Source organism: Gracilinanus agilis, chromosome 3 (assembly GCF_016433145.1).
Source record: "Gracilinanus agilis isolate LMUSP501 chromosome 3, AgileGrace, whole genome shotgun sequence".
NCBI lineage: Eukaryota > Metazoa > Chordata > Mammalia > Didelphimorphia > Didelphidae > Gracilinanus > Gracilinanus agilis.
The window spans coordinates 594,177,702-594,188,371 of record NC_058132.1 but is presented as its reverse complement, the minus strand read 5'-3'; the positions used below and the strand labels follow the sequence as shown (position 1 = coordinate 594,188,371).

Sequence of the window (10,670 nt, the reverse complement as noted above, 5' to 3'; positions counted from 1 at the left end):
ATGTTAGCATTGACACTTGATTTGGACAGATTATATCCCTGGGTCTCAGTTTTCTCATCTGCAAAGAGGAGAGTTTGGAACAGATAATCACTAAGGTCCTTTTCAGTTCTAAATTCTACGGCTAAGGAAAAGTATTCTCAATCAACTGATATTTTTCCAACTATGATCTTCATGATCAGATTATTGACTTAACTATGAGAAACTGAAATTGTTGCAGAGATACCAACAGAATACAAGCTGTCCTTATTCTCTCTTTAAAGAAGAATGTGTTGATTGTGCTATTTCAGTGAAATCACAAGTGGCATTACATTTTAACCACTGTGTAAAGAAGGCTCTTTCACAATCAATGATCAGAACACAGGACCCTCAGTTTTGCTCAGTTTATTTTGATTTAGTTCAAAATTCTGTTGAGATGAAGCTATATATCCTGGGATTCCTTTTAGCTATTGTCTGGCAGGAGCAGCATGTCATCGCATTTCAGAGGTAACTCAGTAGAACCTGGATTGTGGTGAGAAATTTCTTTTTCTTCCTTCCAGTTTGCCCTGTATTGAATCAAACTAGTGTTAAGGACTAAGGATCAGGAATCTGACACTGAAAGTCTAGCCAAGTTCCTTTGTATGCTAATTATTCTCAGCCCTGTAACAAGGAATTTTAAAGACTAGGATAAGTACTAGAAACCAGTCCCCAGAATAAAATAATCTTGTTTGAGTGGGAAGAGGGTGAGAGCAGTACTTTGGATAGAATATAAGGAACAGTAGTTCAGTAGACCACTAAAGGAGTAGGGCAACAGGCCAGGAACTACTATTTAATTGCTTGATATTTTAACCTATTATTCTTGCCAATTAGATGCTCTCTTATTGTTTCCATGATGCATAAAGACTATAAATTCTACCATCCCTCTCTAAATTTATCACCTTGGAGCAAAGTCCCAGTCACCCACCTTAGTTACAGCTCTGGTTACCCTGAACAAAGTAGTAGATTTTAATCTAATCTGGAGCCTTGAGATTCAGGGTCGTCACTGTGGTTTTAATTTTAATTTAGAAGAAAAGGGAGAAAGAGCCTGAGAAAAATGGAGATAAAAGAGAAATAGCATTTAAAAGAAAAAAGAGAAATAATTGAAACCACAAAACTTATACTAATGTGAATATTCCTCACTATATTTAAATGGAGATAGTTTGAAAATGGCTATGCTGAAGTGGGAAAAAATGGGGGAACTGGAGAAAGTAGGTAATTATAATAATAGCTCATATTTGCATAATCCTTTATTCATCCATATTCAATCATAAGTACTTTCTTCATGACAGAACTTTGAAGTGGGTAGGACACATTTTATTAACCTCCTTTTATAGCTGAAGAAATGGCCTCAGAATTTGAATGATTCGCCCAGTTGGCAAAGCAAGAATGTGTCAGAAACTAAATTTGAACCTTGGACTTCTGATTTGAAATCCTGTGCTTTTTCTTCTACATAATATAGTTTGGGGATTGTATAGTGGGAAAAGCAGCTATGTGATATCGGGAAAATCACTTAACCTATCTAAATCTCTGCAAAAAGTAAATTGAGGGAGTTTATATGTGAAATGGGTTTTGGACTAGACGATCTTTCTCAGATATCCTTTCTCAGTCCTAAAAGTCTGTGATTTCTAAGATACAAGAGCCTGTTTTAACATATGCCTAATTTATGGCTGCCTTGAGAGTTGGAGTTCCATTAAGGTTTTCCTAAAAGCTATCATGAGATGTGTAAACAATTCTGAGACCAGCATATTTACTTCTTTTAAGTATTTGTGGCATTCGGTACATTCGTTTTGGTGTATAAAAACATACCACATTTTCAAGGAAATATTTAATTTGAAATTTTGTTACTTGCATTAGTAATGTTAATGAGAATAAGTTCTTGCCCCAGTTTGTTGGTTCTTTGGGTTTACTGAATTACCACTGTATTCATTTGCATCTTTTTATTGTATAACTAATCTGTTCTATCGATCAATCTATTTCTTAATCAGCATCAAATCATTTTGATGATTACTGGTTTTTAGTAGTTTCAGATCTGATACTACAAGGCTTCTTTTCTTCCTTTTCCATTATTTCCCTTGAGATTCTTGACCTTTATTCCTCGAGATGATTTTCATTATTATTTTTCTAGTTCTACAAATTAATCCTATGATAGTTTGATCGGTGTGTCCTCGAATTAATTGGTTTGGGCAGTATTGTCAATTTTATTATATTTGTTTGATCTACCCATTAACAATTAATATTTCTCCAATTTTTCTTTAGTTTATCTTTATTTATATAAGGAATGTTTGGCATTTGTGTTTATGTAGATTCTGAGTGTGTCTTCACAATAGTTCATTATTGTTTTTTCCCCCTCGTGCTTTCACTCTTGACCCAGAAATCGGGACTGTGTTAAATTAGGATCTGCACACTTTTAGAGGGAACATTAGAGCTTTGTGTGGTCCTGGTCTGCATGATCTAGGGTGGTGTCACTGCATTTTCTGGGTTTTGAATACTGTGTTCTGTGATGGATGAAATCTGAGTGAAATAACTGAGGAAACAAAGGTTTGAGCTTCCAAGCATATCAATTTATTAAGCAATACGTGCCAATTGCATAACAAATCAGTACCAGGCCTCCTCAGCTTGGCATTGGACCCAATGTACAAGGGGAGACAGATTTTTGTGCATTAAAAGAAAGCAATTAACATGATATAAACCAGGATACAAGATTAAATAGTCTGATTTCTAATTGGAGGAAATATGAGAGGCTTTCCAAATTGGGAGAGGGAGAATGAATGGTGCAGTTCCCTGAAATCAGAAAAAGAGATGCCCCACTTCCTCCCAAATGTCTATATTCAATCAAAGGAACAAAGAAACAGTAACTGACTGGGTAGCGTGTGGCTGGTTTTCAAATAAGTCACATCAATTGCTTCAGATATATAATTATGTGGAAACTCCTTATATCAATCTTCATATCTGACTGGATTTCTGGTGAGCATAATCTAGGTCCTTAGTTAAGTCTCTAAGCAATAGAGAAAGGGGGTTCAGTTTCCCAGACATACAGAGGTGGGTTCAAATAATGCGATAAAGTTTTCTTACAATTCCCATAATTGAATAAAAATTTCTCGCAAGGCAGAAATTGGATTAGACATATGATAGAATAGAAAAGGAGGGGCAGATAGGTGACTCAGTGGATAGAGAGCCAGAATTGGAGATGGGGAGGGGGATTCCTGAGTTCAAAACAGGCCTCAGAAACTTCCTGGCTGGGCAAGACACTTAATTCCAATCACCTAGTCCTGACCTCTCTTCTGCCTTGGAACCTCTACTTAGTATTGATTCTAAGATGGAAAGGAAGGATTTAAAAAATAGAAAAGGAACTGAGTTAGATCCAGAGCCACAAGAGAGAGTGAGTATGGTTCCTACAAGTCCCACAATTCTTTAGGAACTCAGGATTGGCTCAGGTTAGTGAACTGCAAATTTTCAGTTGACCCTAAGCAGTCAGATTTAGGACATAGTCTGAGTTCTGCCCAGCTGGTCTGAGTTTTGAAGTTCTTGATTCTGTTTTGCGTCTGTCCAAATCAACTAGAGGCTTGTACCCAGGGGGAGATCCAGTAAATAGTTGGCCACAATTAGCTGTTGGCTTCCTGAAAGGCTCTGCAGATTCAGAGGGACAGAACTATAATCTCTCCCACACTTCTTTTTGCAACCTTTGCCTTGGTCATTCACCTTTCCCCTGAATCTTTAGTCCCTTTCTGGGGTCAGAATTTCTTTTCTGAGCCTCTTTTTCGGTGAAAACAGCTTCTCTACTATACTTAGACCACTGAAAAAGCTCTTTTATATAACAGTAGCTCTAAGCCTAAGATCTTCAGAGCTTTCCAGGTCTAGTAGCTAGGAGCCAAGGCAACATAACATTTTTACTGAAAAGCAGTCCCTTTTAATTTTGAGATCTTCAAAACAGTTCCATTCTTACTCATGGCTGATAAAAGACAACATGGGGAAGACGTTTATCAAGCTATAGATCCCTTATTGTCAATCTCAATTAGAAATGGATTAGACTTCATATTGACTTAAAAAACCCACATTTCCTTAAATGTTCCACAATTACATTTTAATCTAGTTGGTTCTTCTTAACTTCTTGTAGCCAGAAGGCCATGAGTTTGACATCTTTGCTGTAGACAATACCATGGAACAAGATAGTTTTCTCCAGCAGCTTTCATCAACCACAGAGCCTTCCTGCAATCAAATCATCTCCATGAAACAGTAGTTAGCTTCTAGTTAGCTTCTACCAGTTTTATAAGACTTCTGTATTCTACCTTCTGTTTCTCTAAGTAGCTTTTTTCTAAAAGTTTTTTTTTTTGCATCTTCTCAAGATGGCTTCTGATCTTTTTGTTGGTTTAATCAACTTTTGGTATTTTTTTTTTTAGTTATCACCTACATTTTTCCTTATCTCTAGCCTCTAGTTCCAGAAAGCTTTCTCCCTTTATCAAAGGATTTTTTTAAGAGGAAGAGAAAAAAAATTAATCAAAACCAATGAAGACATGAAGAAGCAGTCAAATATCATCTTAAATCTCTTTCAGGTCAAACTTGGTCTATATTATTTTCCATTTATTTAATTTTGTTTTGTTTTGTGGTATTCTTTCCACTTAAGTTATTGTAGTCACCATGCATATTGCTTTCCTGGCTCTTCCTACTTCACATGATGAATACAAATAAACATGAAAAGATTTATATGAACAGATGCAAGTCAAAAAAGTCTTCTGATCTCCCTTCTCATTCTGGCTCTAATGCTTCAAATCATGGATTCTTCATATGTAGTAACCCATTTCTAGTGAAGGTTGAAAAACTCCAGATAATTAAATAAATTAAATGTCCACTTATGAAAGGACTAGAATTCCAGGGTCAATGCACAGGAAAATGTCTCATCAAAATATACATAGACATCTTGTCTTTGAAAATGAACACTGGTGTATTGTGTTGTATGGTACTGCTGATTCTCAGTTACCTTCCTTTCAAAAGGAAACCTTGCTTATAAATAAGACTGTAAACTCTTCTTTTAGAGTGAAAATCAATTCTTTATTGAATTCTTTTCAATGGAATTTTTACTGAAGTGGCACATTACTGAACAAAAAAGCAAAGATGAGAAAAAAAACCCTCTCTAACAACCCTTATTTTCTTAAGAACAAAAGGATTCAATGAGTTACTTCTCATGTCAGGAATATAAAACCTACTGGAGAGAGCTAAAAGCTTCCTAAATTTTTTTTTTTGTTATTTATTGTCTTTCCTGCTGTGATCATTTTCCTAATAATGTTTAGGGACTAGTATAGTCTCTTAGTGGCTGATTTGTTGTTGCATTTTGATAAACCTTATCAGTGAGTTGCCCTGGAACAAGAACAGAAAAAGTTTTAAAGACATCTATGCCATATGCCAAGAAGAAGACAGCCAAAGAGCTCATATGTTCAAATAGTCATTTGCTTTTAAAACTCCAAATGCTACAGTGAGTAGAGATAAAATGCTAATGAGAACCTCGTAAACAAAGCCATTAATTGTACTGGGAAATGGTTGCCCAAGTGCTGGTTGGCAGCAGAAGCAACTCACAAAGTTAAAAGAAAGAATGAAGGGGGGAAGGGAGGAGAGTCTGAGAGGGAGTCAGGGCAAGAGAAATGAAGAAGGAAGAAGAGGAAGAGAAAGAGAGAGGGAAGGAGAGAAAGGGATGGAAAGAAAAATAAAGGGAGAGGGAAGAAATGTACAATGATCATAAGATTCAGATCTGGAAAGGACTTTTAGAGATGTTCTCTCCACTTTGCAGATGAGGAAACTGAGGCCAGGAGGGGTTAAGAATACTGTCCAATGTTACATGGCATCAGAGATGAGCTTGGAAATGAGGTATTCTTTCCCCTAGACCAGATCACACTGCCTTTTTTCATGGCAGCACAATTCTAAGCTTGTTGCATTCTTATTTGATTGTTGAAAATAAGACCATGTAAAGACCAACTTAATCTCTTCATTTAGTTCCTGCTGTACCAAAAGCTATCCAGCTACTGTCAATAGTTTTAATAAATGTGAAAAAAGCTTTTATTTTTTAAATTTACTTTTAAATTCTGAATTTAAACATAAAAAGAGAGCATTTCAAATATCCATCAGAACACAAAAAGATTATTTAAATCCATTAATCTTTATTTCATGCCACTTACTTTTTTAAAAAAAAGGTACATATTATAAAATTCAAAACTCTTGCTTTGTCTATGCTTCCTTCTTAACTTTTTCCTCATCTGTGCTTTTTCAAAAATATTACATAATCCATCTTTTTTTTTTTTTTTTTGGTATCACTATTGCTAAGTTCCCTCTTTCCCATTTCCCATCTTCAGTTAAAAATCAAGGGAAAGGAAGAAAAAAAATTGATGCAGATAAGGATAGTAAGCAAAACAAATATACACAATGGTAATATACAGAAGTGTATGTCTCTTTCTTCATGTTGTGCCCATCACCTTTCTTCTAGAAGGGTGGATAATCTGCTTCATGACTGGTCATTGTATCCATTGGAGTTTTTAGTTCTTTCAAAGTTGATTTTCTTTACCATGTACTTATCCTTATATTAATTGTTCTCCTCATCATGCTCACCACTCTGTCAGTTCATACTTCACAGGATCCTTTGAAATCATCTCTTCATTTGTTACAGAACAATAATGTTCCATTTTGTCCATATATCACAATTTAAGGATTTTCCAATTATCTAAGAGGAAATCTAAGCTGCTCTCTTAAATTCTAATTATTTTCTTCCCTCTCTTTTAAGTTCCCTTTCAGGATGTGGAAATTTGTTTTGCTTACCTCTAATAGTCTCCTCAGTATTATCTTTCCTCTTAACCTTCTTCTGTTTTCCTAATTTGTTTCCTTGTTGAGTTTGATTTGTGAATAAAACATACTGTTTACACGTGTGTATTCATTTTTCCTTTGTCCACTTCAGATAATAGTGATGTTTATCTGATATCAACTCTTCCCACTCCTATCTTTTTTCCAAGCTCATTATGAGAAATCCTTAGTCCCACCTTACTCTTCTTCCTTCTTTCTATAATGGTGTATTCCTTTTACTCTCTCTTCTCTTCACCCTCTTAAAACTCTCATACCAGAACAAATCTACCCTCTTTCAGTACCCACTGGATACCCTGCACTATCCTTCCACCGTTCCAGCCACCTTCTCTTAGTGGTGAGGTCCTTTCCAGACCTCCATTTTTGATGTTCCAGTTAAGTCATGCTCTATTTCTCTCAAAGCGATGCTTCTGACTCTAAGGACTTTGCCACCATGACTCAACTACTTTCTCACTCTAGAACTTCCCTCAGGGGTTTGAACCTTTTCATCCTCCAAAATCCCTTCACCATGGTAGGACTCTTTATGCCACTGATGAATTCCTTTCAGGGATTCTATTTTGAGGACAGAGTTAGTCTAGTATTGCTTTATTTCTGCCTTGACTATACCTTTGAAAAGCATAAGCATAAATGCTATCCAGACCGCTGAATCATTTACTACCTATGTGGTCTTGGGAGAGTCAATTTCACTTCTATTCATATCAGTTTCCTGTAATTTGTAAAATGAGACAATTGTACTAAATTGTAAATTTAGTAAAATGAGACAATTAACTCTAATTATTAACTCTAATATTCCTTCCAGTTCTGGTTCCTAAAGTCCTAATTCAGAGGGACTCAGAAGGTGCCTCTCCACTGGAGATCTGTTGATTTTAAAATGAAAGTATTAAGGAGATAATGTTTTTGCTTAGAAGACTAGAAAAAGAGAACAGCGCAAAGTTTTCCTTTTTCGTCCAGCCAGTCAATAAACATTTATGAAGTGCCAACTCTGAGTCAAGCACCATACTAAGTGTTGGTTTACACAGATTCTCCTTTCTCTTTTTCCTCTTACCCCTTGTTCTCCATTCCCTCTATCTGAACATTAATGAGCATTCATTCATAAATGTAAGGCATTTTGTGCACAGCCCTGTGTTAAGTGCTTCTTGTTGTTGTTCAGTTGTGTCCAACTCTTCTTGACTCCATGAACTATACTGTCCCTAGGGTTTTCTTGGAAAGGATTCTAGAGTGATTTGCTATTTCCTTCTCCAGTGGATTAAGGCAAACAGAGGTTAAGTGATTTGCTCAGGGTCACACAGCTACTAAATATCTGAGGTTGGACTTGAACTCAGGTCTTCTTGACTCCAGGCTCAACACTCTATCCACTGAGCCATCTAGTTAAGTGCTTAGGGAGATGCAAAGGTAGGTAGGTGCCAGATTGTGGAGACCCTTAAAGAACAGGCAGTATATCACCAGATAGAACATAGGGAGGGATATTCAAGGTATCTGCAATAACACTAGCAAAGGGGGAAAAATCAAGGAATGTCAAGGAAATCAAGAGAACCCTAAAGAGTCTTGATTGATGGGCATATAAAGTATAGATGAAAAAGAATGATATGAGATAAAAATGGAAAGCTATAAAGTCATAGACTTATAGAATTTTAAAGCTATATGAGATTGAAGGCAACTAGTCCAATCTCCTCATTTGGAAAGACATAAAATCATAGACTTGCAGAACTTTAGAACTAGATGGTATTGAGGGCACCTAATCCAATCTCCTCATTTTATCTAAGGATACTAAAGCTCAGAAAAGCAAAATGATTTATTTGGACTTTATAGTTAGTCATAAAACTGGGACAGACCTCCTCTAATCTCTAGTTAAGTCTTCTTTCAGTCATGCCATGAAGCTTTCCCAAGATGGTACCAAATCATGAAGGTCCAAAATGACAGCCTAAAAAGTTAATTTGCATCAACAAACATTCTTTAGTTACCTACCACATGCCAGGGGATACAATTCAAAAACAAAAGAGTTCTTGCTCTTTGAAGGATTTACATTCTACTGGATGATACATATAGAATGAAATGCAAAGTAATTTAGGAAAAGAGAAAGCACTAATAAGGGGAGGGGAGAGAGGGGATGGGGAATTAGCAAAGGTTTCATAGAGAAAACACCTGAGCTAGACCTTGAAGGAAAATGAAAACGATGAAATCCTGAGTTGAGGAGCTAATACATTCCTGACTTCCACTACCTTTCTTACACCTTATGTTTTTTCTTCCAGTGACACTGGTCTCCCAGAAATTTCTTGAACAAAGAACTAGATCTAGGTGTTCTTCCTTCTCATCTGTTTCCTGGTTTCCCTGGATTCCTTTAGCATCTCCTACAAAAACCCTCTACCAACTCTAAATTCGAGTGCCTTCCTTCTGTTGATTATGTCCTAGATATCCTGTATATGCTCTTTTTTTGTACAGACTTGTTTACATGTTGTCTCCCCTATTAGATTGTGAGTTTCTTGAAGGCAAGGACTATCTTTTGCCTTTCTTTGTATTCTTAGCCATTTAGCATAGGACTTTGAATACCAAATACAGTACAGCAGAGAGGAGAAACTGGAAGCAAGGACACCAATTAAGAGATTATTATAATAGTCAAAGTGAGTGATTATGAAGTCTTAAACAAGGATGGCATCCATTTAAGTGTAGAAACATATTATGGACATTGAATTGGATATGGGGACCACAGTATAGGGAAGAATCTGAGGATGATGGTACTTTCAATAGAAATAGGAAAGTTTCGAGGAATAGATTTAGAAAAGATGAATTCAATTTTGAACATGTTGAACTTGAGATGACAATGGTTTGTTTGAAGGTAGAAATGTTTAATGGAAAACTGGTGATGTGGAACTCAATTTCTGAAAAAGATTTTGGGGATGAATATACATGTTCATCAGGTTTAACTCTGTCAGACACTGAGAAATGATTAAATGATGTGATCTCAATAATGCACAGTAAGATTACCTGGCAGTGGTGTATAGGATGAATTGGAGAGAGACTAAAGAGGAGGTAGAAAGATCTATTAGGTGACTATATGATAATTCAGATGGAAGGTAAAGAAACTCTGAACTAAGGTAATGAGAAGAAAAGTGCTCAGTATGGATTGAATGTACCTATAGGATTTGGTAATTTGGTGGGGATTGGGGATGAGGGAGGAAGGAGAAAGAGAAATCATAAATCTGAAAGGAGAAAACACAAATTTTGAGTCTGGATGACTAGGAGACCTGAAGGAAAATGGAAATTAGAGCAGTTATCTCTGGAAAGATGATGAGTTCAACTTTGAATGGGTTCTATTTAAGTTGCTGATGTAGACAACCAAGTTACCTTTTAATATTTTTTTCTTAATCCTATTATTTCTTTCTAGTGGCCAGGTTCTCAATGCTTTCCCTCGAACAACTAAACAGGTCAGACTTCTCCAGAACATGACAATGATGTTTGAGGTAATTTTACTCATAATGCCCATTACATCAGTTGTCTTTGACAAGCTTTTTGTTTAGTGCCCTTCTCTATATAATAGTTGGTGTATTTACACTTAATTTTCTTGCCCTTTTCCTGAGGCAGATACTGTCTTTTTTCTCCTCCTCCTCCTCCTCCTTCTTCTTCCTCTCCTCCTTCTTCTTCTCCTCCCCTTTTCCTCCTCCTTCTTCCTCTTCCTCCTCCTCCTGTTCTCCTCCTCTTCCTCCTTCTTCTCCTTCTCCTTCTCCTTCTCCTTCTCCTTCTCCTCCGCTTTCCCTCCTCCTTTCTTTTCCTCCTCCTCCCTCTTCTTCTCCTCCTCTTTCTCCCATCTCCCCTCCCTCCTC

General features: G+C 36.5%; 1 protein-coding gene across 2 annotated transcripts in view; it reads left to right on the top strand.

Annotated features, from left to right (window-relative positions):
* Positions 1-412: 412 nt before the first annotated feature.
* The window catches only part of CPB2 (carboxypeptidase B2), a 53,564-nt gene continuing 43,306 nt past the window's right edge, over positions 413-10,670 (top strand). For both annotated transcript variants that reach the window (XM_044667449.1, XM_044667448.1), the window contains exons 1-2: positions 413-483; positions 10,235-10,310. In XM_044667449.1, the coding sequence (XP_044523384.1) occupies positions 413-483; positions 10,235-10,310 (147 nt within the window). The remainder of the gene's footprint in view (positions 484-10,234; positions 10,311-10,670) is intronic.